The sequence below is a fragment of the Ranitomeya variabilis genome, chromosome 7 (assembly GCF_051348905.1).
Source record: "Ranitomeya variabilis isolate aRanVar5 chromosome 7, aRanVar5.hap1, whole genome shotgun sequence".
Classification (NCBI taxonomy): Eukaryota; Metazoa; Chordata; class Amphibia; order Anura; family Dendrobatidae; genus Ranitomeya; species Ranitomeya variabilis.
Genome location: NC_135238.1, coordinates 6,958,472 through 6,986,137, shown reverse-complemented (window position 1 = coordinate 6,986,137; position 27,666 = coordinate 6,958,472). Strand labels below are relative to the sequence as shown.

At 47.2% G+C, this 27,666-nt stretch overlaps 1 protein-coding gene across 2 annotated transcripts in view; it reads right to left on the bottom strand.

The window, feature by feature from the left end:
• The window catches only part of LOC143784222 (uncharacterized), a 45,853-nt gene that overhangs the window by 17,847 nt on the left and 340 nt on the right, over nt 1-27,666 (bottom strand). Inside the window, exons 2-4 of one of the 2 annotated variants that reach the window (XM_077272201.1) lie at nt 27,216-27,360; nt 17,137-17,472; nt 12,407-12,527 (exon numbers count right to left, since the gene is read on the bottom strand). In XM_077272201.1, the coding sequence (XP_077128316.1) occupies nt 12,407-12,527; nt 17,137-17,464 (449 nt within the window). In that variant the 5' untranslated portion in view covers nt 17,465-17,472; nt 27,216-27,360. Of the gene's footprint in view, nt 1-12,406; nt 12,528-17,136; nt 17,473-18,894; nt 19,168-27,215; nt 27,361-27,666 lie in introns of those variants that run through there. The other variant, XM_077272202.1, reaches the window with a different exon arrangement.

Here is a 27,666-nt window from a genome sequence, read left to right as displayed (position 1 = left end):
GTCTGTAACCCTGATTTGCTCTTTGTCATCCATTGCCACGGACGCCTATGTTGACTCTGGCGCCGCTCTGAGTCTTATGGATTGGTCCTTTGCCAATCGTTGTGGTTTTAATTTAGAGCCTTTGGAGACTCTTATTCCTCTGAAGGGGATTGACTCCACCCCATTGGCTAATAATAAACCACAATACTGGACACAAGTAACCATGCGTATCAATCCGGATCACCAGGAGATTATTCGTTTCCTGGTGCTGTATAATTTACATGACGATTTGGTACTGGGATTGCCATGGTTGCAGTCTCACAACCCAGTCTTGGACTGGAGAGCAATGTCTGTGTTGAGCTGGGGATGTAAGGGTATTCATGGGGACGTACCTTTGGTTTCTATTTCGTCGTCCATTCCCTCTGAAGTCCCTGAGTTCCTCTCTGATTATCAAGACGTCTTTGACGAACCCAAGCTTGGGTCGTTACCTCCGCACCGTGAGTGCGATTGTGCCATAGATTTGATACCGGGTTGTAAATATCCAAAGGGTCGTTTGTTTAATTTGTCTGTGCCGGAACATGCTGCTATGCGGGAATATATAAAGGAGTCTTTGGAAAAGGGACATATTCGTCCATCTTCTTCTCCCTTGGGAGCTGGGTTTTTCTTTGTCTCAAAAAAAGACGGCTCTTTGAGACCATGTATTGATTATCGGCTTCTGAATAAGATCACTGTTAAGTATCAATACCCATTGCCATTGCTTACTGATTTGTTTGCTCGTATAGAGGGTGCTAAGTGGTTCTCTAAAATTGATCTTCGTGGGGCGTATAATTTGGTGCGGATCAGGCAGGGGGATGAGTGGAAGACCGCATTTAATACGCCCGAGGGCCACTTTGAGTATTTGGTCATGCCTTTTGGTCTTTCTAATGCCCCTTCAGTTTTCCAGTCTTTTATGCATGATATTTTCCGCGATTTTCTGGATAAATTTATGATAATATATCTGGATGATATTCTGATTTTTTCTGATGACTGGGACTCTCATGTCCAGCAGGTCAGGAGAGTTTTTCAGGTTTTGCGGTCTAATTCTTTATGTGTGAAGGGGTCTAAGTGCGTTTTTGGGGTCCAGAAAATTTCCTTTTTGGGGTATATTTTTTCTCCCTCTTCCATTGAGATGGATCCCGTCAAGGTGCAAGCTATTTGTGACTGGACTCAGCCCTCCTCTCTTAAGGGTCTTCAGAGATTTTTGGGCTTTGCCAACTTTTACCGCCGATTTATTGCTGGTTTTTCGGATGTCGTTAAACCACTGACTGATTTGACCAGACAAGGCGCTGATGTTGCTAATTGGTCCCCTCATGCTGTAGAGGCCTTTCAGGAGCTTAAGCGCCGTTTTGCCTCTGCCCCTGTGTTGCGTCAGCCTGATGTGAATCTGCCTTTTCAGGTTGAGGTTGACGCTTCGGAGATCGGAGCTGGGGCAGTGTTGTCGCAGAAAGGTTCCGACTGCTCCGTCATTAGGCCTTGTGCCTTCTTTTCTCGCAAATTTTCGCCCGCAGAGCGGAATTATGATGTTGGGAATCGGGAGCTTTTGGCCATGAAGTGGGCGTTTGAGGAGTGGCGCCATTGGCTCGAGGGGGCTAGGCATCAGGTGGTGGTATTGACTGACCACAAAAATTTGATTTATCTTGAGACTGCCAGACGCCTGAATCCTAGACAGGCGCGCTGGTCTTTATTTTTTTCTCGCTTTAATTTTGTGGTGTCATACCTACCGGGTTCTAAGAATGTTAAGGCAGATGCCCTTTCTAGGAGTTTTGACCCGGACTCTCCTGGTAATTCTGAACCCACAGGTATCCTTAGGGAGGGAGTAATTTTGTCGGCCGTTTCTCCTGATCTGCGGCGGTCCTTGCAAGAGTTTCAGGCGGATAGACCGGATCGTTGTCCGCCTGATAGACTGTTTGTTCCGGATGATTGGACCAGCAGAGTCATCTCTGAGGTACATTCTTCTGCATTGGCAGGTCATCCCGGAATTTTTGGTACCAGGGATTTGGTGGCAAGATCCTTCTGGTGGCCTTCCCTGTCACGAGATGTGCGAGTCTTTGTGCAGTCATGTGACGTTTGTGCTCGGGCCAAGTCTTGTAGTTCTCGGGCTAGCGGACTGCTGTTGCCCTTGCCTATTCCTAAGAGGCCTTGGACACACATCTCGATGGATTTTATTTCAGATCTGCCTGTTTCCCAGAAGATGTCTGTCATCTGGGTGGTCTGTGACCGTTTCTCTAAAATGGTCCATTTGGTTCCTCTGCCCAAGTTGCCTTCTTCTTCTGAGTTGGTTCCTCTGTTTTTTCAGAATGTTGTCCGATTGCACGGTATTCCTGAGAATATTGTTTCTGACAGAGGTACCCAATTTGTGTCTAGATTTTGGCGGGCATTCTGTGCTAGGATGGGCATAGATTTGTCTTTTTCTTCTGCTTTTCACCCTCAGACTAATGGCCAGACCGAGCGGACTAATCAGACCCTTGAGACATATCTGAGGTGTTTTGTCTCTGCTGACCAGGATGATTGGGTTGCTTTTTTGCCATTGGCAGAGTTCGCCCTCAATAATCGGGCCAGTTCTTCCACCTTGGTGTCCCCGTTTTTCTGTAATTCGGGGTTTCACCCTCGATTTTCCTCCGGTCAGGTGGAATCCTCGGATTGTCCTGGAGTGGATGCGGTGGTGGAGAGATTGCATCACATCTGGGGGCAGGTTATGGACAATTTGAAGTTGTCCCAGGAGAAGACTCAGCGTTTTGCCAACCGTCATCGTCGTGTTGGTTCTCGGCTTTGTGTTGGAGATTTGGTGTGGTTGTCTTCTCGTTTTGTCCCTATGAGGGTCTCTTCTCCTAAGTTTAAACCTCGGTTCATCGGCCCTTATAGAATATTGGAGATTCTTAATCCTGTTTCTTTCCGTTTGGACCTCCCTGCGTCCTTTTCCATTCATAACGTTTTTCATCGGTCGTTATTGCGCAGGTATGAGGTACCTGTTGTACCTTCAGTTGAGCCTCCTGCTCCGGTGTTGGTTGAGGGTGAGTTGGAGTACGTTGTGGAGAAAATTTTGGACTCTCGTGTTTCCAGACGGAAACTCCAGTATCTGGTCAACTGGAAGGGTTACGGCCAGGAGGATAATTCTTGGGTCAATGCATCTGATGTTCATGCTTCTGATCTTGTTCGTGCCTTCCATAGGGCTCATCCTGGTCGCCCTGGTGGATCTGGTGAGGGTTCGGTGCCCCCTCCTTGAGGGGGGGGTACTGTTGTGAATTTGGATTCTGGGCTCCCCCGGTGGCCGCTTGTGGAATTGGACTTGTCATCCTTTTTCCTGTTTCACCTGGTTCCATCAGTAGTGGGTGTCGCTATTTAAGCTCATTTCTCTGGTGGTTTCTTGCCGGTCATCAATGTTATCTGATGCCTCTCAGTGCTTGTTCCTGCTTCTGACAACTACTAGATAAGTTGGACTTTTGTCCATGTTTTGTTTTGCCTATTTGTTCCAGTTCACAGCTGAAGTTTTGTTACTGTGTCTGGAAAGCTCTCGTTGATCAGGGATTGCTACTCTGGCGTTATGAGTTAATGCCAGAGTTTAAGGTAATCTCTGGATGGTGTTTTGTTAGTGTTTTTCTGCTGACCATGAAAGTATACTATCTGTCTTCTGCTATCTAGTAAGCGGACCTCAAATTTGCTAAGACTATTTTCCTGCTGCGTTTGTAGTTTCATCTGAACTCACCGTCATTATATGTGGGGGGCTACTGTCTTCTTTGGAATATTTCTCTAGAGGTGAGCCAGGTCTTATATTTCCCTCTGCTAGCTATTTAGGTCTTAGGCCAGAGCTGGGCATCTAGCGATAAATAGGAAATGCTACCTGGCTATTTCTAGTTGCGCGGCAGGCTTAGTTCATGGTCAGTATAGTTCCATCTTCCGAGAGCTTGTCCCTCTATAGGCTTGCTATGATCTCTGCCTGCAGAGATCATGACAGTTAGGGTTAGGAGTAGGGTTAAGGTTAGGGTTAGGGTTTGGATCCCTCGGGTTAGGGGTAGGGTTAGGGTTAGGATCCCTTTATCACCCTGATGGGGGGGGTGGCTTATCAGGGTGTATTCTTGTCTCTTTCTATAAAAACGCATCCGTTTAAAACACAAGCAAACGCATGTACACAAAAACGCATGTGTTTCCATTGACATCAATGTATTTTTTTACGCAAATCAAACGCAAATGAACGCATGCTTTTTTTGCGGCAAAAAAAGCCTCTGAAAATTACTACATGTTGCATTTCTGCAACATGCCGCATGCAGCCAAAAAAAAGTGAGTGGTCACGTGACCGCCACGCGACCAATCACAAGCCGCGACGTCATCTAAGGTCTTTCAAGCGCTCATTCTTAGGAACGGAGGCTGCCGGTTACATCGGTAAGGTCCAGGCTGCATCGGAGAGGTGACTATATCAATTGTTGTGAATTCCGCTCTTGGGCTCCCTCCGGTGGTTGTAAGTGACACTTTTGTGAGTTCTGCTCTTGAGCTCCCTCCGGTGGTTTTAAGTGCAACGGCTGCTCCTTGGATTTAGCATCAGCAGCTGCTTCCACTGATTGTCTTTCTGGCTCGGCTATTTTAGTCTGGCCTTATCCTTCAGCCAGTGCCAGTTGGCAATGGTTCCTGTTTGGAGTCACATCTCTTTTTGGATTTCCCTGATATTCTGACCAGTTCAGCAAAGATAAGTCCTTGCTTTGTTCTTTTGCAGTCCACTTGTTGTGGACTTAATCGTTCAGCACATTCTATGTTTTTCTTTCTAGTCCAGCTTATCAGTATGGATTTATTCAGTTAAGCTGGAAGCTCTGGGCAGCAGATTTGCCCTCCACACCTTTAGTCAGGTGTGGAGATTTTTGTATTCTCTGTGGTGGATTTTTCTAGTTTTTATTACTGACCGCACAGTATTTTGTCCTGTACTATCTATCTAGCTAGAAGTGGCCTCCTTTGCTACTTCTTGGTTTCATTCTACGTATGTCATTTCCCTCTCCACTCACAGTCAATATTTGTGGGGGGCGGCCTATCCTTTGGGGATTTTCTCTGAGGCAAGATAGCTTTCCTGTTTCTACTTTTAGGGGTAGTTAGTTCTCCGGCTGTGATGAGGTGTCTAGGGAGTGACAGGAACATCCCACGGCTACTTCTAGTGTTGTGTTAAGCTCAGTAACTGCGGTCAGTATAGTTACCACCTGCTCAGAGCTCGTCGCATGTCGCTCCTAAACCACCAGGTCATAACAGTACAACTGGCCCAAAATGAGTTAAATGCATCTCAAAAGAAGGAAAAAAAAAAGTTCTAAGCCATTTTTTTTTCTGTAGTCTGTTTTGTCTTTTTTTTTCTCTTAATCTCTGGGTGGTTCAGGATTTTGGCGCAGGCATGGATGTTCAGGGTTTGTTTTCTCGTGTGGATCAACTTGCTGCAAAAGTACAGAGTATCCAAGATTATGTTGTCCAGACTCCGGCTTTAGAGCCTAGAATTCCTACTCCTGATTTGTTTTATGAGGACAGATCCAAGTTTTTGAACTTTAAAAATAACTGCAAATTGTTTTTTGCTCTGAAACCCCGTTCCTCTGGTGATCCCATTCAGCAGGTTAAAATTGTCATCTCTCTGCTGCGTGGTGACCCTCAGGACTGGGCATTCTCCCTTGAGTCAGGGGATCCGGCATTGCTTAATGTAGATGCATTTTTTCAATCGCTCGGATTATTGTATGACGAACCTAACTCTGTGGATCATGCAGAAAAAACCTTGTTGGCCCTTTGTCAGGGTCAGGAAGCGGCAGAATTATACTGCCAGAAATTTAGAAAATGGTCTGTGCTCACTAAATGGAATGAGGATGCTCTGGCAGCAATTTTCAGAAAGGGTCTTTCTGAAGCCCTTAAAGATGTTATGGTGGGGTTCCTGTTGTGGATTCTGTTTGCGGGCTCCCTCTGGTGGTTACTGCTGGTACTGGGTGACTTTGGTGGGTTGCGGCCTTTGGTTTCCATCTGTCCATCAGAGGCTGGGTGTTTCCTATTTTACCTGGCCTTTCTGTCATTTCCCTTGCCGGCTATCAATGTGTTCAGATGTGCTCTGTTTGGTTCCTGCCTACCTGCTCCCAGATCTTTCAGGATAAGCTAAGTGCTGATTTTCAGTTGTTTGTTTTTTTGTCTAGCTTGCTTAGAATGTCTCTTTGTTAGCTGGTTGCTCTAGTGGACTGAGGTTCTCCCCATGTGCCATTAGTTGGCACATGGGTTCTTGTAATCTCAGGATGGTTTTTTTGATTAGGGTTTTTTGCTGACCGCTCAGTCCCCTTTTGTGTCATTCTGCTTTCTAGTTTTCAGCGGGCCTCTATTTGCTAAAGCTATATACATCATCTCTATGTGTGTGCCTTCCTCTCATTTCACCGTCAATACATGTGGGGGGCAACTATACCTTTGGGGTTAATTCCTCTGGAGGCAAGTGAGGTCTTTGTTTCCTCTGCAGTACTAGTTAGCTCTTAGGCTGGTGCGTGGCGTCTAGAACCAACGTAGGCACGCTCCCTGGCTATCTCTAGTTGCGTTTGTCAGGCGTAGGGCAGCGGTCAGCCCAGGTTCCATCACCCTAGAGCTCGTCCGATATTTATTATACCTTGCTAATCCGGTGCTATCCCTAGCCATTGGGGATTCATGACAGGTTCCCCACGCCTGTTTGTTTGACCGAATCTATGTCTCTAGCCATTCAGATTGATCGGCGCCTGCGCGAGCGCAAAGTTGTGCACCATATGGCAGTGTCCTCTGAACAGAGTCCTGAGCCTATGCAATGTGATAGGATTTTGACTAGAGCAGAACGGCAGGGATACAGACGTCAGAATAGGCTGTGTTTTTACTGTGGTGATTCTGCTCATGCTATTTCTGATTGCCCTAAGCGTACTAAGAGAATCGCTAGGTCTGTTACCATCAGTACTGTACAGCCTAAATTTCTCTTATCTGTGACCCTGATTTGCTCATTATCGTCCTTTTCTGTCATGGCATTTGTGGATTCAGGCGCTGCCCTGAACTTAATGGACTTGGAATTCGCCAGGCGCTGTGGTTTTTCCTTGCAGCCTTTGCAGAGCCCTATTCCTTTGAGGGGCATTGATGCTACACCATTGGCCAAGAATAAACCTCAGTATTGGACTCAGCTGACCATGTGCATGGCTCCAGCACATCAGGAAGATTGCCGTTTTCTGGTGTTGCATAATTTACATGATGTTGTTGTACTGGGTTTTCCATGGTTACAAGTACATAATCCAGTGCTGGATTGGAAATCTATGTCTGTGACTAGTTGGGGTTGTCAAGGGGTACATAGTGACGTTCCTTTGATGTCAATTTCCTCTTCCCCCTCTTCTGATGTTCCTGAGTTTTTGTTGGATTTCCAGGATGTATTTGATGAGCCCAAGTCCAGTTCCCTTCCTCCACATAGGGACTGTGATTGTGCTATTGACTTGATTCCTGGCTGTAAGTTCCCTAAGGGCCGACTTTTCAATCTGTCTGTGCCAGAGCATGCCGCCATGCGGAGTTATGTTAAGGAGTCTTTGGAGAAGGGGCTTATTCGGCCGTCTTCGTCACCATTGGGAGCGGGATTCTTTTTTGTTGCCAAGAAGGATGGCTCCTTGAGACCCTGTATTGATTATCGCCTTCTTAATAAGATCACGGTCAAATTCCAATACCTTTTACCTTTGCTTTCTGATTTGTTTGCTCGGATTAAGGGGGCTAGTTGGTTTACTAAGATTGACCTTCGAGGGGCATATAATCTTGTTCGTATTAAACAGGGTGATGAATGGAAAACTGCATTTAATACGCCTAAAGGCCATTTTGAATACCTTGTGATGCCTTTTGGGCTTTCTAATGCTCCTTCTGTATTTCAGTCCTTCATGCATGATATTTTCCGTAATTATCTTGATAAATTCTTGATTGTGTATTTGGATGATATTTAGATTTTTTCCGATGATTGGGAGTCTCATGTGAAGCAGGTCAGGATGATATTCCAGATCCATCGTGATAATGCTTTATTTGTGAAGGGGTCTAAGTGCCTATTTGGAGTTCAGAAGGTCTCTTTTTGGGGTTTTATTTTTTATCCCTCGTCTATAGAAATGGATCCTGTTAAGGTCCAAGCCATTCATGACTGGATTCAACCCACATCTGTGAAGAGCCTTCAGAAATTTTTGGGCTTTGCTAATTTTTATCGCCGTTTCATTGCCAACTTTTCCAGTGTGGTTAAGCCCCTGACCGATTTGACGAAGAAAGGCGCTGATGTGACGAATTGGTCCTCTGCGGCTGTTGAGGCCTTTCAGGAGCTTAAACGCCGATTTACTTCTGCCCCTGTGTTGCGTCAGCCCGATGTTTCTCTTCCTTTTCAGGTTGAGGTTGATGCTTCTGAGATTGGGGCAGGGGCCGTTTTGTCTCAGAGGAATTCTGTTGGTTCCTTGATGAAACCGTGTGCCTTCTTTTCCCAAAAGTTTTCACCTGCGGAACGCAATTATGATGTCGGCAATCTGGAATTGTTGGCTATGAAGTGGGCATTTGAGGAGTGGCGACATTGGCTTGAGGGAGCCAAGCACCACGTTGTGGTCTTGACTGATCTAAAGAATCTGATTTACCTCGAGTCGGCCAAGCGGCTGAACCCTAGACAGGCTCGATGGTCCCTGTTTTTCTCCTGTTTCGATTTTGTGGTCTCGTATCTTCCGGAATCTAAGAATGTTAGGGCTGATGCCCTCTCTAGGAGTTTTTTGCCTGATTCTCCTGGAGTCCTTGAGCCGGTTGGCATTCTTAAGGAAGGGGTGATTCTTTCTGCCATCTCCCCTGATTTATGGCGGGTGCTTCAGGAATTTCAGGCTGATAAACCTGACTGCTGTCCTATGGGGAAGCTGTTTGTTCCTGATAGATGGACAAGTAAGGTAATTTCTGAGGTTCATTGTTCGGTGTTGGCCGGTCATCCTGGAATTTTTGGTACCAGAGATTTGGTTGCTAGGTCCTTTTGGTGGCCATCCTTGTCGCGGGATGTGCGTTCTTTTGTGCAGTCCTGTGGGACTTGTGCCCGGGCCAAGCCTTGCTGTTCCCGTGCTAGTGGGTTTCTTTCGCCTTTGCCGGTCCCTGAGAGGCCCTGGACGCATATTTCCATGGATTTTATTTCGGATCTTCCTGTTTCCCAGAAGATGTCTGTTATCTGGGTGGTTTGTGACCGGTTCTCTAAAATGGTCCATTTGGTACCTTTGCCTAAATTGCCTTTCTCCTCTGATTTGGTTCCATTGTTTTTTCAGCATGTGGTTCGTTTGCATGGCATTCCGGAGAATATTGTGTCTGACAGAGGTTCCCAGTTTGTTTCTAGGTTTTGGCGGGCCTTTTGTGCTAGGATGGGCATTGATTTGTCTTTTTCTTCGGCGTTCCATCCTCAGACAAATGGCCAAACTGAGCGAACTAATCAAACCTTGGAAACCTATTTGAGATGCTTTGTGTCTGCTGATCAGGATGATTGGGTGGCTTTCTTGCCGTTGGCCGAGTTTGCCCTTAATAATCGGGCTAGTTCGGCTACTTTGGTTTCGCCTTTCTTTTGTAATTTTGGTTTCCATCCTCGTTTTTCTTCCGGGCAGGTTGAGCCTTCTGATTGTCCTGGTGTGGATTCTGTGATGGACAGGTTACAGCAGATTTGGACTCATGTGGTAGACAATTTGACGTTGTCTCAGGAAAAGGCTCAACGTTTTGCTAACCGCCGTCGGTGTGTTGGTCCCCGGCTTGGGGTGGGGAATTTAGTCTGGTTATCTTCTCGTCATGTTCCTATGAAGGTTTCTTCCCCTAAGTTCAAGCCTTGGTTTATTGGTCCTTATAAGATTTCTGAGATTATCAATCCGGTATCTTTTCGTTTGGCCCTTCCAGCCTCTTTTGCCATCCATAATGTTTTCCATAGATCTTTGTTGCGGAGATATGTGGTACCCGTTGTTCCCTCTGTTGATCCTCCTGCCCCGGTGTTGGTTGAGGGGGAGTTGGAATATGTGGTTGAGAAAATTTTGGATTCTCGTTTTTCGAGGTGGAGGCTTCAGTATCTTGTCAAGTGGAAGGGTTATGGCCAGGGGATAATTCTTGGGTTGTTGCCTCCGATGTCCATGCCGCCGATTTGGTTCGTGCTTTTCACTTGGCTCGTCCTGATCGGCCTGGGGGCTCTGGTGAGGGTTCGGTGACCCCTCCTCAAGGGGGGGTACTGTTGTGAATTCCGCTCTTGGGCTCCCTCCGGTAGTTGTAAGTGGCACTTTTGTGAGTTCTGCTCTTGAGCTCCCTCCGGTGGTTTTAAGTGGAATGGCTGCTCCTTGGATTTAGCATCAGCAGCTGCTTCCACTGATTGTCTTTCTGGCTTGGCTATTTTAGTCTGGCCTTATCCTTCAGCCAGTGCCAGTTGGCAATGGTTCCTGTTTGGAGTCACATCTCTTTTTGGATTTCCCTGATATTCTGACCAGTTCAGCAAAGATAAGTCCTTGCTTTGTTCTTTTGCAGTCCACTTGTTGTGGACTTAATCGTTCAGCACATTCTATGTTTTTCTTTCTAGTCCAGCTTATCAGTATGGATTTATTCAGTTAAGCTGGAAGCTCTGGGCAGCAGATTTGCCCTCCACACCTTTAGTCAGGTGTGGAGATTTTTGTATTCTCTGTGGTGGATTTTCCTAGTTTTTATTACTGACCGCACAGTATTCTGTCCTGTACTATCTATCTAGCTAGAAGTGGCCTCCTTTGCTACTTCTTGGTTTCATTCTACGTATGTCATTTCCCTCTCCACTCACAGTCAATATTTGTGGGGGGCGGCCTATCCTTTGGGGATTTTCTCTGAGGCAAGATAGCTTTCCTGTTTCTACCTTTAGGGGTAGTTAGTTCTCCGGCTGTGACGAGGTGTCTAGGGAGTGACAGGAACATCCCACGGCTACTTCTAGTGTTGTGTTAAGCTCAGGAATTGCGGTCAGTATAGTTACCACCTGCTCAGAGCTCGTCGCATGTCGCTCCTAAACCACCAGTTCATAACAATCAATATTTTTTATTTTTATTCTTCATTTTACACATTAATATGGATCCCAGGGCCTGAAGGAGAGTTTCCTCTCCTTCAGACCCTGGGAACCATACAGGATACCTTCTGATACTTGGTGTCCCATTGACTTGTATTGGTATCGGGTATCGGTATCGGCGATATCCGATACTTTTCGGGTATTGGCCGATACTATCCGATACCGATACTTTCAAGTATCGGACGGTATCGCTCAACACTACTTTTAACATACCTCCCAACTTTTGAAGATGGGAAAGAGGGACAAAGTTTGCGCCACGGCAAATTTTAGGCCACGCCTCTGACCACACCCATTCATAACTAGTCACACCCATATCCACGTCCCAACCACACCCATTTAGCACTGCTGATCACACTGTTTCATAAAGAATAATTATAAACAAAAAAATATGGCCACACAGTGCTCCATACTGTATAATGGCCACACATGATGCTCCATACTGTATAATGACCCCACATGATGCTCCATACTGTATAATGGCCACACATGATGCTCCATACTGTATAATGGCCACACATGATGCTCCATACTGTATAATGGCCCCACATGATGCTCCATACTGTATAGTGGCCCCACATGATGCTCCATACTGTATAGTGGCCCCACATGATGCCTCATACTGTATAATGGCCACACATGATGCTCCATACTGTATAATGACCACACATGATGCTCCATACTGTATAATGGCCACACATGATGCTCCATATTGTATAATGGCCACACACGATGCTCCATACTGTATAATGGCCACACATGATGCTCCATACTGTATAATGACCACACATGATGCTCCATACTCTATATTGGCTGCACATGATACTTCGTACCGTATAATGGCCACACATAGCTACTCCTACACACATGGCTGCGCTCCGTACACACGCACTCCGCTCCATACACCTCGTACACACGCGGCTCCGCTCCTTACACCTCGTACACACGCGGCTACGCTCCAAACACCTCATACACACACAACTCAGCTCCGTACACCTCATACACACACGGCTCCGCTCCATACACCTCATACACATTCAGCTCCGCTCCATACACCTTTTGCCTTTTGAAAAGATTTTTTTATAATTTTTTCTATTTTTTCTCTGGCGCCCCCTTAGGGTCGGCGCCCTAGGCAGCCGCCTAGTTCGCCCTGTACACAGTGACTGCACCAGCAGAATAGTGAGTGCAGCTCTGGAGTATAATACAGGATGAATCTCGGGATCAGTAGAGGATAAGTATAGTCTGTACCCAGTGGATCATATATTTTTAATATTTGTAGAGAAAACTTTTTAATTTGTATTGTGAGATAAGTCGCTTTAAGGAGATGTTGGCACTTGCAGTTACCTGTGTTTATATGAGTCTCACCTGTGGACGTATATGGGCACCAGCAGATCAGTGATGTTACGTTTAGCAGTGGTCACCAACTTCATTCTCTCCTCATAGGTCCAGTTCCATTTTACATGTTCATTTAGAGGTTGGATGTTTGCTGAAATGATAGAAGAAATGACCTAATAAGCATAATGCAGGAACAACGGCTCGTGATATATCCCACTGTCATAAATACTCTTCATCTTCCTCATGTTATGTAATATTCACAGCTTTCCCCACAATGAAGTCAGGGATGATCTGCTGCCACCGCTGGTTCCAAGTCTGGACCATCACTAATCCCCATATGCTGTGGGATTCGGTCAGGTCTCTTTGTTGAAATAGCTCTGAGTTTCTTGATCCCTTACACAAGCCTTTTAGACAATGTCTGAAGATCTGGTTCTGATCGTAGTCGCCTTTCACTCGAGTTTACTCTTCATCAAGCTCAAAACCGTTAACAGACATGGAGAAATGTGAACGGGTGAATTTACAGATCTGATAAGGAGGAATAACAATTAGACTCAATACCCCTTTTCACAGTTCATTAGTCAGGATTATGGACCATCAGTGGAACCACCATGCAATTTTTGACAGTGGCCATCACAACTAGTCAGCTGGAACACTCCTTATTTATGGTGCTGGTTTCCTACTCTTGGGCACTTGGACCTTTGGACTTGTGTTCTAGTTTTTGCTGTGCATTTGACGTTTGACTTTTACCTCTTGTTTGGTACCACCTGTAAATCAGTGATACTTGGTTTAAGTCTTAGTAGAGAACTTGAACATGTACAAACTAACATAACTAACTAACTGACCCTATGTACATGTGTAAGGAGGAAGACCGGTCTGCGGGTTCCTGTACTGAGCCGAGCCCGGAACTGTCGAGGCTGTGTCTCCTGTTGCCCGGGGGCATGAATAGGGGACCAGATAGGTCCCATGACCCAGAAGGAGGGGTCACTGGTGAACTGGAAATGAAGTGAAAAGTGCTCGAAGTGAGGCAGAGTTTCCCGCCGTCAGGCAGAGAGAAGCGTGCTCCACACACAGAGTGCCGGCACTGCGACGGGCTGCAATTGACAACTCCCGGTAGCGCTAGTGGGACAGTGAGAGTAAAGAGTGCCTTGCGCCCAGTGACTGTGAGTACCGCACACGTGCGAAGAAGCGAGAGCCGGGTAAAGGACAGTAGCTAACGGCCCTCTCTGCCATCTGTTTCGCATCAGCCCACACCTAACCAAGGACTAGGGGCTCTGTTGTGAATTCCGTTCTTGGGCTCCCTCCGGTGGTTGTAAATGGCACTTTTGTGAATTCTGCCCTTGGGCTCCCTCCGGTGGTTTTAAGTGGAACTGCTGCTCCTTGGATTTAGCATTAGCAGCTGCTTCCACTGATCGTCTCTCCTGGCTCTGCTATTTAGCCTGGCTCTTGTCTTCAGCCAGTGCCAGCTGTCAATGTTTCTTGGTTGGATTCAGATCTCTCCTTGGATTTCCCTGATAGTGTGTCCAATTCAGCAAAGATAAGTCCTTGCTTGTTCATTTGTTGTCCACTTGCTGTGGACTTAATTCAGCTCATTTTATGTTTTCTCTAGTCCAGCTTGTCAGTATGATATATTCAGTTTAGCTGGAAGCTCTGGGGAAGCAGATTTGCCCTCCACACTGTTAGTCAGGTGTGGAGATTTTTTGTAAACTCTGCGGTGGATTTTTCTAGCTTTTAATACTGACCGCACAGTATTCTTTCCTGTTCTGTCTATCTAGTTAGAAGTGGCCTCCCTTTGCTAAATCCTGATTTCATTCTGTGTATGTCAGTTCCCTCTCCACTCACAGTCAATATTTGTGGGGGGCTGTCTATCATTTGGGAATATTCTCTGAGGCAAGATAGCTTTCTGTTTCCATCTTTAGGGGTAGTTAGTTCTCCGGCTGTGACGAGATGTCTAGGGAGTGACAGGAACATTCCACGGCTACTTCTAGTGTTGTGTTAGGATCAGGAACTGCGGTCAGTACAGATACCACCTCCTCCAGAGCTCGTCCCATGTTGCTCCTTAACCACCAGGTCATCAGTACAGCTGGCCTGCAATGTGTTGAATGCATCTCAAAAGAGGGGAAAAAAAAGCTCTGAGCCATTTTTTTTTTCTGCAGCCTGTTTTGTCTTTTTTTTCCCCTTAATCTCTGGGTGGTTCAGGATTTTGGCGCTGACATGAATGTTCAGGGTTTGTTCTCTCGTGTGGATCAACTTGCTGCAAGGGTACAGAGTATCCAAGATTATGTTACTCAGACTCCGGCTTTAGAGCCTAGAATTCCTACTCCTGATTTGTTTTTTGGGGACAGATCCAAGCTTTTTAACTTTAAAAATAACTGCAGATTGTTTTTTGCTTTGAGACCTCGTTCCTCTGGTGACCCCATTCAGCATGTGAAAATTGTCATCTCTCTGCTGCGTGGTGACCCTCAGGACTGGGCATTCTCCCTTGAGTCAGGGGATCCGGCATTGCTTAATGTAGACGCATTTTTTTCAAGCGCTCGGATTGCTGTATGACGAACCTAATTCTGTGGATCAGGCAGAAAAAACCTTGCTGGCTCTGTGTCAGGGTCAGGAAGCGGCAGAAGTATACTGCCAGAAATTTAGAAAGTGGTCTGTGCTCACTCAATGGAATGAGTATGCCCTGGCAGCAATTTTCAGAAAGGGTCTTTCTGAAGCCCTTAAAGATGTTATGGTGGGGTTCCCCACTCCTGCTGGTTTGAGCAAATCAATGTCTCTAGCCATTCAGATTGATCGGCGCCTGCGCGAGCGCAAGGTTGTGCACCATATGGCAGTGTCCTCTGAGCAGAGTCCTGAGCCTATGCAATGTGATAGGATTTTGACTAGAGCAGAACGGCAGGAATTCAGACGTCAGAATAGGCTGTGTTTTTACTGTGGTGATTCTGCTCATGTTATTTCTGATTGCCCTAAGCGTACTAAGAGGGTTGCTAGGTCTGTTACCATTAGTACTGTACAGCCTAAATTTCTCTTGTCTGTTACCCTGATTTGCTCATTATCGTCCTTTTCTGTCATGGCATTTGTGGATTCAGGCTCTGCCCTGAACTTAATGGACTTAGGGTATGTGCACACGTTGCGGATTTCTTGCAGAAATTTCCTGAAGAAAACCGGAAATTTTCTGCAAGAAATCCGCATTTTTTTTTTTGCGTTTTTTTTCCGTTTTTTTCGCGTTTTTTTAGCATTCTGCAAGCGTAATTAGCTTGCAGAATGCTAAAGTTTTCCAAGCGATCTGTAGCATCGCTTGGAAAACTGACTGACAAGTTGGTCACACTTGTCAAACATACTGTTTGACAAGTGTGACCAACTTTTTACTATAGATGCAGCTTATGCCGCATCTATAGTAAAAGATAGAATGTTTAAAAATAATAAAAAAAATAAAAAAATGCTTATACTCACCCAGACATCTCCTCACCGGCGTCCGTTCCTCTTCCTAGCTGGTCTGTGCGCACAGGACCTTCCGTGACGTCACGGTCACGTGAGCGGTCACATGACCGCTCACGACCAATCACAGGACAGTGACGTCATCGGCGAGGTCCTTCAGCGTACATCAGCTACAGGAACCGAACGGCAGCGTGCAGTGGAGGCGGGAAGACATCGAGGGTGAGTATAGGACTGTTTTTTATTTAAATTCTTATTTTTTGACCAATTATATGGTGCCCAGTGCGTGGAGGAGAGTCTCCTCTCCTCCACCCTGGGTACCAACCGCACACAATCTGCTTACTTCCCGCATCGTGGGCACAGCCCCGTGCGGGAAGTAAGCAGATCAATGGACCCCTAGGTGTGCGGAATCCCCTGCAATTCCGCATTTTAATGAACATGTTGCTTTTTTTTCCGCGATGCGATTTTTTCGCGGAAAAAAAGGCTACATTTGCACAAAAAATGCGGAATACACTTAAAATAATAGGAGGCATATGTAAGCGTTTTTTTCGCGTTTTTATCACGTTTTTATAGCGAAAAAACGCGAAAAAAACGCGAAAAATACTTAACGTGTGCACATGGCCTTAGAGTTCGCCAGACGCTGTGGTTTTTCCTGTGTCTAGGGAGTGACAGGAACATTCCACGGCTACTTCTAGTGTTGTGTTAGGAACAGGAACTGCGGTCAGTACAGATACCACCTCCTCCAGAGCTCGTCCCATGTTGCTCCTTAACCACCAGGTCATAACAGGGCTCAACGGATAAAATTGGAGACTGCCTGTGGCCACCAGAAGACGGACCATCGTTTGAAGGACCCCATCTGTGGACATCTCCCCGTTACAAGGCATAATCTGAGGTTGAGGACCATAAAGGACATGATAAGTTTAATAATTGGACTGTTATTATCCGGCATTTGCTTTTCACCGTTTAACCATCTATCTGCCTGTGAGGAGTTTATTTACCCTGGTAATTAAATTGTTACATTTGTTAACCCTTAATCTGTCTCCTTTGTGTCACTGCATTCTGCAGCCTGCTTACACATGTACATCTGACCAATAGTTTTCTGAGGACTCTCCGGTTGCTCAGACATCTACCTGGATCTACAGACCGAAACTTACAAAGAGTCCAGCAATGTAGAGATAATCCTATAAGACTTAATGTTTACTCCATCATGGTTAAAATAAGGCATCAGAAGACACAGGAGCCATGAACTAACCAACATGTCCCGGCAGGATATGCCTTAATCTTGGCCAGAAGTAAATTTCTGTCCCTCACTGTAGCCTTCTAGGAGGACTTACCCATCTGAGAATAAACTTCTTCTCTCTCAAAGCTGTCTGCTTTGCCAAAGCCTCGATTGTCCACCATTGTGATGATGTCAGTGAGCCCATATGGTAGTCTCTCCACAGTGCACCCTCCTCCTTTGTTCTCCTCTCCTTTGGCCACTGGGGCAGACACTGAGAACTTTCCACCATTTAAGGTATAAATGAAGGAGTTGATGAGTGAGGATTTGCCATGACCGGCAAGTCCACAAAATTGGAGCAAGATACGTGTGTAGCCAAGACCTCCTAAGCTAGAGCCTTCCAACTGGTAGGTCAGGATCCTCTGTTTTAGATCCACGTCTCCCATATTCCCTGCTGGATAAGGGAGATCACACAGGAAGAAGATTCATTAAAGCGTTAATTAATACATTATGACTTGAAACAACTAATTCTAAGTTAGAATTAAAGGGGTGTTCGGAAATTCACATTATTTTTCATCTTAAATCCCTGTTTAAATCCATAATCAAAACTATTTACTACTATACTTGAATTAAAAAATTCCTGATTCTTCCCTAATGACAAAACCCAACTGCTTTTCTTTATTTTTTTGATGATACTTAATTGGAGAATCCCCCGCAAGTGACATCACTGGTCTCTGTACTCCAGATATTCAGTTTACAACGTGCACTGACAGTGCGCTCTGTTACTGGATTATTATTGCCAATCTAAGTCGGCGAAAGAGTGCACTGTCATTGTGCACAGTTGGCGGTAGAGTGCACTGTCATTGTGCACATCACACAGTGCACATCATGCAGGGACTAGCCCAGCCCCTGAAACGAGCGTCACGATGCTTCACTTCAGGGAGGGGGTAGAGGCCATAGCAGTGACCACAGACTTTGCCTCCTGATAACGTTTCATTTGAGTCTCCCAGCAGTTCTTGGCTAGGATTTATAAGTGTAGTGTGATAGCTGCCATTCTGAGGGTGCTCGCTGGGAATTATAGCTGCACTGTGGTAGGTGCCTTTATGGGGGTCCTGACTGTGATATATAGGGGCACTGTGGTAGTTAATATGTGGGTTCTGGCAAAGAAATATAGGGACATTGAGATTACCATTGATATGGAGCTGCAGGTTAGGAATTCGCCACCGTGACATCCCCCTGTGAACACCGGACCGGGCACCAGGTACACCACGGCCCTGGCGGGCGACTCACCAGACCTTACACACCAATATCCCTAACCTGACAGGTTGCTAGTATACCATTAAGGCTAAGTTCTCACTGTGAAACATCTGCGGCATTTCACATTTCCTCTGGCCGCTCCCCAACATTCTCGCACGGCAAAGATTATATTTGGTGTGATGACATTCATCAGGGAAGATCATACAGGGTTAACACCATGGATGACAATGATAAACTTAATAAGGGGCAATTCCCACCAAAGCCACGTGTGCCACAGAGATCCTGGGTGGTGGTCGGGGTGGTGGGTAGACACCTCAGGAGCAGAGGGGACACCATGAGGTCTGATCTCTGCAGAATACAATCTGCACGGTCCTACACAAATATCTCTGGGAAATCAACCCACAACTTAGAGACCTGCCAAGAATCAGAGGTGAACCCAGCCGAGACTGTAATGGCTCAGCCTGAGTCACTCCTCTGGTTGTCAGAGTCTGTGGACCCTCCAGCTCTGAGGTCTGCAGTGTGGGCTCTGGACATTGCAGATATTTAGGGGGGCACAGATGGAGAAGGGGGCACCTCACCCTTATTTATCCCCTCTATCCCTCTTTCTGCATCATCTTACCTGCTTGTTTCCTCGTCAGATTAGCAAAGTAAAAGTGAAAGAATCTCCTCGTCCTCTCAATGTCGATGTTGTTTTTTTTCTTCGACCTATTTGGTCTTTTAGGCAGAAGTTGGTGCTGGTTTATTCAGCAACTTCTTATTTGCAATCTTTTCTTTTAAGTTTTTGAGAAGTTTAAGTTTAAGTGTAAAAGAGGCTGCAGAACATACAAGGGGCACAAGGATCGGCATCAAAGTGGGCACCGGTGTTATCAAAAGGGTGAAAAGGCTTTGGGGCACTGATCTCACACTGCAGACATACAGATAAGGATTTCCCACCGCACCCTCATTACAACGTGGCACATACGTGGCCATTACCGGGGTACAATTTCGCAGACTATTGTAGGATAATGTCATTGTTCACACAAATCTTCCTAATTGTTTACGTTATTTTCTCCTCATTCTTCACCCTTCCCCTCCTCCTATATCTTGTCTTCCCGTACCCCAATAAAGTTATTATTCCCTTCTTCCTATCCTACCCACCCTTCTCCTTATTTGTTAACTAAAATGTGAAAACAATAAAAACTACTGGAAGAAAACAATTACTCCAATGGACAATTTTTACTGATTTGAATAAGTAACTTGTATCTTAAAAAGGTAAAGACTTTGGGCCACTGATCTCTGATACTTCGGGTTTTTGGACCGCAGACATCCACCGGATATCCGGCATATGAACCTCAAGGTCCTGAGTTGTGTGCAAGCGCTCACAACGGCGCATGCGCACAGGTAAGATGCCGTAATCTGTATCCACGACATGTTACGGAGAAGTTATTTTGCTGCCGGGTGTAAACACAGACATCATACGATAAGCCCTTCATTCAGATATTAAAATCATAGACTTCCGTGGCGGCAATTCTAAATATTTTTGCAACCATAATTTAGTCACATGCTCATACAAAAATCCCAAACACTGGCTGCGTAGGGAGACTGAGGCCTAGACATAAAGTAAAATGAAATATGTTATCATGATCATTTAAAAAAGGGGGGACGTAAAAGTTTAAACATAGGGATTAGAATGAGGCAGCAACTCGGCTGTTTGTTGCGCTTGCGCAGATCGCTGAACCTCCTCTGTGTAAAAGGAGACTTCCAGATCCCTGCGCTTGGAACGCAAGAGTGGAAGGCTCACGTCACCAGATGTGCGGGGCTGGAAGTCACGAGGCGGTCCCCACGCATCAAGCCGAATCCCGAGATTATATGTGTGTCTCTGACAAGGTAAGGAAGAATTTACAAAAGATAGGGGCGTTTGTGTATGTAACGGTGCCGCGACACATCTACTAGTGACATTAAGGAGGAAGCATTTAAAGGAAGAGCTCATGATGAAATGCCAAATAGTAAAGGAAGAAAAAAAGATGACTAAAAAAATAATAATGGCAAAGAAGGATAAAACTAAGGTAATAAAAATCAGGGGAAATGTGTAATAAAGTACTGAGGGTGTGAATTAATATAGGTGTTCTGTATTATAAATAAATAAAAAGGGAAGTGTAAAGTTTGTGTGTTTCGGCCAAAAAAAAAGGGTAAGGCTGGGTTCACATTAGCGTTTCTGTGCGCAGCTATGATCTGCATACATCCGCATGCGTCATGTGTACATATCTTTAGCATGGTGTACGCAGGGACATGCTTTTGCATGCGGGTTTGGAGCGCCCCCACACCGCCGCAGGGCCGAGGGGTACCCGGAGCCGGGCCTCTGGGTCTCAGTCCTGGGGTTGTCACGGTGGCTAGACCCGGTCCGTGGCCCTGTCCGTCAGTGGGGGACGTCCGGTGTAATAGGTGGTAGTAATGGTAGCGATGTAGCGGTGCGGTTGTGGGGTGTAAGTCGCGGTAAATAACAAGGACACCAGGTTGCAGTCTCTTTACCTCTTTACTGGAGATCTCTGAGTCCTCAGTCCAGAACACGGTTCACCAGGCTACGCAAGTCCGGCCGGTCCAATGGCACCTCCAGAGTTCTCCTCTCAGGTGGAGATCTGTGCCTTCCTTCTAGCGCTATGTGTTGTAGTCCTTCCCTGCTGTGCTTACGGAAAGTAACCCCACAACGGTTGTGTCTGTTTCTTAAGTTCCCTCACAACTCGATTTGATGTTCCTCTGTAATCCACCCCTTCCCTGTATTCAGGTTGGAATGGCACCCGTTTGTCAGGTAGGCCTGGAGTTCTTCCGGGACCCTAGAGTCGCCCCTCTCCCGCAATTGCCCCCCAAGACTTCATAGGTGATATGTGGTAGACAGCCCGCCTGAGACCGACTGTCCTGCCGCTGTTTGGAGTATGGCTTGAAGCTGTATTCTAATCCACTCCCTCGGCGTTCCGGCCACCGGTATTGCGCCTCAGCAGGGTGCTGCCTCTTTCAACAAAACCCCTGCTGGTATTCTCCTTCTGCTTGATCCCGTTTCTCACTCAGCACAATCTATCTCGCTTCTAGTCCTTTCCTGAGTCCCGCCGCTTCCAGGAGCCTGCGCGGACCCGTTACGTTCTTTCAATGCCAAGCCTCTGCCAGGATCCCACCCCTGGCAGAGACCCTACAGTCTCTCCCTTCACAACACCCCCTGCCACGGGGTGTTGCTCCGTTCAATCCCGTCAGCGTTCTCTCCCTAACTTCCTGCCTGACCCCCAGTTTACCCACTATGGTGGGGAGTGGCCTAATGAATAGCACCCTTAGCTCCCCCCGGAGGCCCAGCTGTGAAACATATTGGTGTCTGTGATACCTGATTGGAGGAACTCCTTCGGTGCCATCGAACGTACCATGGCTCCCCTTAGCGGCGAAGCCACAGCACTGCAACGACCAGGACTCTGGGGCGCTGCACTCCCCCCTGGTTAAACACAGTACTCCGGGACTGGGAAGAAAAACAACAATACAGATTAGCAAAAAGACATACAATTTTGTTGAGTGCAAAACGATAAGTATACTTGAACAGGCTTCCCTTTATGGGAGGTGAGGACACTTTTAACGTTACAAACATGGTCAACATTATAAATTACAGGCTATGCATAACTCCTGTTACCCAACCGGGTATTCTACTTAGTGCAAATTCTGGAACAATAAATTAACATTGCCTTTAGGAAACATACACTCTTAGTTTACCAAAGGCCTTCCTATAATCACATTACAGGGTAAGGTAACTTCACATTCTCCTACTTTGAACCTGCAGGACCGCCTGTCCCTATGGCACCAGACCTACTGCCTCTCCTTTCTTTTACAGGACCGCCCCGTTCAGCCAGGGCCTACTGCCTTTCGCTACTATACATAGTATAGACATAACATTCCTTTCGTTTAAAGAACTCTGAGCCAGCTCTACTCGGCTCCTTTAAGGACTCACTCTCTAACCCCTACGGGTTCGCCTTCTGTCCTTAGTAACAAAGTAACTTTCTATGGGGACGCAGGGTTGACCTTCTATCCTCACCTTCATCATTACTTCCTTACTTTCAGCTATGCAGATCTCTATCTCTACCCCTACGGGCTCTCTGCATCTTTTCTTTCTGCAAAACATTATTTTTAGATTTCACAACTCAAACAAATTCAACACATATAACTTTTCATGTAAAACAGTTACATTTCTTTTCAAAGCATCATCATGGCATTACTGTTCTGCAACAGTATCTTTCTCAAGTTCAATTCTTCACATCCCCTTTAAGAGGGGACCAAGTCTTTCTGAGGTAGCTCGTCTCCTCAGCCTACCAGTCCATGCAAAGGTTCCGGTATGGTATCTTCGCAAAGTGTCTTTAACTAGAACCAGTAGAAAAGGTATCTTCACAAAGTGTCTTTGGCTCAAACCAATAGGGCAAATATCTTCGCAAAGTGTCTTTGGCTAAAACCAGTAGGGAGCACCTTTAAGAAGGTGCAAACTATTTACATGAACGTTCGAATCATGCACAGTCCATGATTACTGCAGTTTGTGTAACTTGGTGCAAAAACTTCAAGAAAAAGAAAAACAAACAAACAAAGGGGATCCCGGGTCAACAGAGGGATCCATTAACCCTGGACGGGTTTAGCAGCAACTTAAAAGAACAAACAGTAACTATTTACATTTTCATGGTATCGAGGTTTATTCTTCTTCCGGTGGCTGGGGCTCCCGGCCCCCGGCCACTGCAGCACCAGTGTCCTCGGTTCGAACATGCAGATGGACTCGACTGGCCAACTCCGGGGCTGCCACTAGGCGTACCGTTGCGATGGTGACAAGTTCAGGCGCTCCCGGGACCAGGTCTGGGGCTGCAGGTGCCGCAGGCCCAGACATACACCGCCGAACATTCCGTGCATACCACCCCAGTGGGTTCAAGTGGCGGCTGTAGGTCACTGGATCCCCCTTTTGTAACGGTTCTCTGCTTCGGCCACAACAAGGAGCCCTCACGTTACAATGCGCAACGAAAACATCAGTATCCAGTCCCGGCTCGTGTATGAGGCCCCACCCCCTTTTTACATGGTAGGCCAACACAGTGCCTCGCCTTACCGCGTCTCTGTCATCCCCTGCCAGGGGGGGTTGTTGTACTTTCGGTGGGCCCATCGACTCAGCTCCTCTCCGTCCTTTCCACTGCAGAATCAAGCACTGTCTATATTGTTCCCATGTAAGCACCGCAAGAGTGGACCCGTTCTCCCGGGATCCATCTGCTCTAAACCAAGGGGTGTCCCACTGAAGAACCACTCCATCTAAGCTCACATCCACAGGCTCCCCCACTCCAGTCGACAGCGGTGGCACCATCCTCCCCAGGTCGTCGGGGGATAGCACCATTAGCCCTGCCGAGATAAGTCGCTCCCTACTGCGATGGAGGTGGGCCATGGAAGCGGGCTCGTGAAGGGGAGCAGGGGCGTCGGCCATACCTGCGCCTAATGTGGTTCCATCGGTGTCGCTCCGGTCCGTTAACAAGGACGCTGGAATCGGCTGCAGCCCGGACCGGGGCCCCGCCAATGGGATGCTCGGATTCCGCTCCGCTTGCAGTGGTTCCTCCTCCTCTAACTCCAAGGTCGGGATTGGTGGACATAGCTCCGCTGTCGGATCCGCAGGCTTCCGGTCCGTCTCCGGTGAAGAAGGGCAGGCGGGAACCACTTCTTCCTCGCTCAGGCACTCGCCGTTCATCATCGCTGCCTGATAGTCGGTGGCAGTGCATGCACCTAGCTCCGCCATTTCTCTGAGGTCGGGCTTCTCCATCACCCGCTTCCCGCCATTGCATATCAAGGGGTGTTTCTCTTCTGCTTTGGGGCAGGTCATTCCTCTGCAGCCAGAAGTGCAGGGGGCGGTAGCCATTTCTCGCGCCACACTGGGAGTCTCCGCCCATAACACGCCCTCCTTCCCCTTGGGTGTAGCAATGGCGGCGCCTTTTGGCGGGAACTTTTGGCGGCTAATGGCGCAGCACAGTCTTACAATAAAGTACAGTCCAAGCACAACAAATCACAGTCTCTAGGCACACATGACCTGATTCTTCAGGCTTAAGTAGATCCTGTTCGTGACGCCAAGTTTGGAGCGCCCCCACACCGCCGCAGGGCCGAGGGGTACCCGGAGCCGGGCCTCTGGGTCTCAGTCCTGGGGTTGTCACGGTGGCTAGACCCGGTCCGTGGCCCTGTCCGTCAGTGGGGGACGTCCGGTGTAATAGGTGGTAGTAATGGTAGCGATGTAGCGGTGCGGTTGTGGGGTGTAAGTCGCGGTAAATAACAAGGACACCAGGTTGCAGTCTCTTTACCTCTTTACTGGAGATCTCTGAGTCCTCAGTCCAGTACACGGTTCACCAGGCTACGCAAGTCCGGCCGGTCCAATGGCACCTCCAGAGTTCTCCTCTCAGGTGGAGATCTGTGCCTTCCTTCTAGCGCTATGTGTTGTAGTCCTTCCCTGCTGTGCTTACGGAAAGTAACCCCACAACGGTTGTGTCTGTTTCTTAAGTTCCCTCACAACTCGATTTGATGTTCCTCTGTAATCCACCCCTTCCCTGTATTCAGGTTGGAATGGCACCCGTTTGTCAGGTAGGCCTGGAGTTCTTCCGGGACCCTAGAGTCGCCCCTCTCCCGCAATTGCCCCCCAAGACTTCATAGGTGATATGTGGTAGACAGCCCGCCTGAGACCGACTGTCCTGCCGCTGTTTGGAGTATGGCTTGAAGCTGTATTCTAATCCACTCCCTCGGCGTTCCGGCCACCGGTATTGCGCCTCAGCAGGGTGCTGCCTCTTTCAACAAAACCCCTGCTGGTATTCTCCTTCTGCTTGATCCCGTTTCTCACTCAGCACAATCTATCTCGCTTCTAGTCCTTTCCTGAGTCCCGCCGCTTCCAGGAGCCTGCGCGGACCCGTTACGTTCTTTCAATGCCAAGCCTCTGCCAGGATCCCACCCCTGGCAGAGACTCTACAGTCTCTCCCTTCACAACACCCCCTGCCACGGGGTGTTGCTCCGTTCAATCCCGTCAGCGTTCTCTCCCTAACTTCCTGCCTGACCCCCAGTTTACCCACTATGGTGGGGAGTGGCCTAATGAATAGCACCCTTAGCTCCCCCCGGAGGCCCAGCTGTGAAACATATTGGTGTCTGTGATACCTGATTGGAGGAACTCCTTCGGTGCCATCGAACGTACCATGGCTCCCCTTAGCGGCGAAGCCACAGCACTGCAACGACCAGGACTCTGGGGCGCTGCACTTGCGTATGCATGCGTCGTTTGGCGGTGTGTGGCGGTTTCCGGTAAAAGCAACATGTTGCATTGTTTGAGGAGTCAAATATTGCGCAATCGTCCGCATTACTGTCTATGGGTATGCATTGGTACTTTAGACCATTGGTTCGATACGCATGCGTACTTTAGACTGCGCATGTCCAGAAAATGATGTCACTGCCTCCACCATGCACATAACAAACGCAAACACATGCCAAAACGCATGACGGGTCACACTCTGAACCTTCCAGGTCCATACACTCTTCACCATGTGACCAAACCCTGGTCACATTATGTAGCTGTAATCACTCCCATAGGTGGGTGGTGTGTGTGTGTGGCTAGTTCGACCCGCACCATTGCCGGCAGCTTCCTGTCTGATGATGTCATTCAGCCGCTGCTGTGTGAGACAGGAAGCCCAGGCAGGAAGCAGGAAGGATCCCTGCAGGTCCGCTACACTGTCATTTTCTCTTGCAGGCAGCGGAGCTGCAGGGATTTCTCCCTGCCCGCCGCATATGAGGGCAATCTGGCCAGGGCCCCTCCCTGATGAAGGGCTGGATAAACTGGCCAGATTGCCCTCATTATTAGCTGCCCTGCAGGAGCCTCCAGAGCCTCGGGGCCCCGATGCAGCTGCACCAGTTTAACAGGCGGTATGTCTGCCCATGGATCAACGTGTATACCAAGATTCTGTGTTAGACTGTTTATTCCTGCCACAATAGGTCTGCCTTTCAGGGGATTTAGACCCTTGCGGATTTTTTGGCAGGCAATAAAATGTGACCATTACTTTGCAGGTAGGGGTCAGGAAATATTTTTTATTGCTCTCAAGCACCCCAGAGTGATACCCTTCATTGACCATGTTTTTTAGGAACTCTTTTGTAGGATTTTGTGGTAATATCTCATATCTAGCAGTTAGAGACATAGGAATTTGTATTCTGGTGTGTTCCTGACAACTACGTTGCCCCCCTTGTCAGAGGGTTTTATCGTAATGGTGTGGTCCTTTTCAAGATTCTCTAAACTAGGCATTTCCCCCTTTGATAAATTGTGATATTTAAGCCTACTTTCACACTTGCGTTTTTCAGCTTCCATCACAATCCATCAATTTTTGAGACTGCAGGATCCTGCATTTTCCCATAGACTTGTATTAGCGACGGATTGTGATGAATGGCCATCCGTTTCATCCGTTGAGCACTGGATCCGTCGGAAAATAGCGGTCCGTGGTGTGGAGAAAACGTTCATAAGAACGTTTTTTCTGCACGTTGGAAAATCGGTCAGCAACGTATCCTGCGCTGCCCGTCGTCAGCTATAATGGTAGCCAATAAATGCAGGATCCGTCGCTGACCGTCACACACAGGAATCCAGCGACGTATCCAGTTTTTCCCCTATGAGCATGACCGGAAGGATTTTCAAATCCGGAAAAAAGTTTGTTCTCTCTCTCTCTCTCTCTCTCTCTCTCTCTCTCTCTCTCTCGTGTCCCTGGAAATTTCATTCCCGGAATTTGTGGACGACGCATCCGTCATTACACTGGATGCGTCACACACGGTTTTCCCTAATTTCGTGATGTCCATTGATACGTAATTTTGCTGCACAATGACGTACAGCAGAAAACGCAAGTGTGAAAGAAGCCTTATGATGGACTAGGGTAAGTGCATATTATCATTTGAGACTAAATTTAGTGTTTGTCTTACCCAGAAGACGGCGATCCAGTGAGCTAATTCTCTAATCCTGTCACATATGGTGGAGAATGCGGGCACAAAGATCCAGCAAGGTGTATGTCATAGGTTAAAACTTCAGTTTCTGCAAGTCCAAACAGTGCAACATGCTGGTAACTTTCTGAGAAGAGAAAATGTAGTGGATGTCACCTGCAGTCCTATGTAACACTACAGATAACATAGTGATAACTCTCTGAGTACAGATAATGTAGTAGATGTCAACTGCAGTCCTATGTAACACTACAGATAACACAGTGATAACTCTCTGAGTACAGATAATGTAGTAGATGTCACCTGCAGTCCTATGTAACACCACAGATAACACAGTGATATTTCTCTGAGTACAGATAATACAGTAGATGTCCCCTGCAGTCCTATGTAACACCACAGATAACACAGTGATAACTCTCTGAGTACAGATAATGTA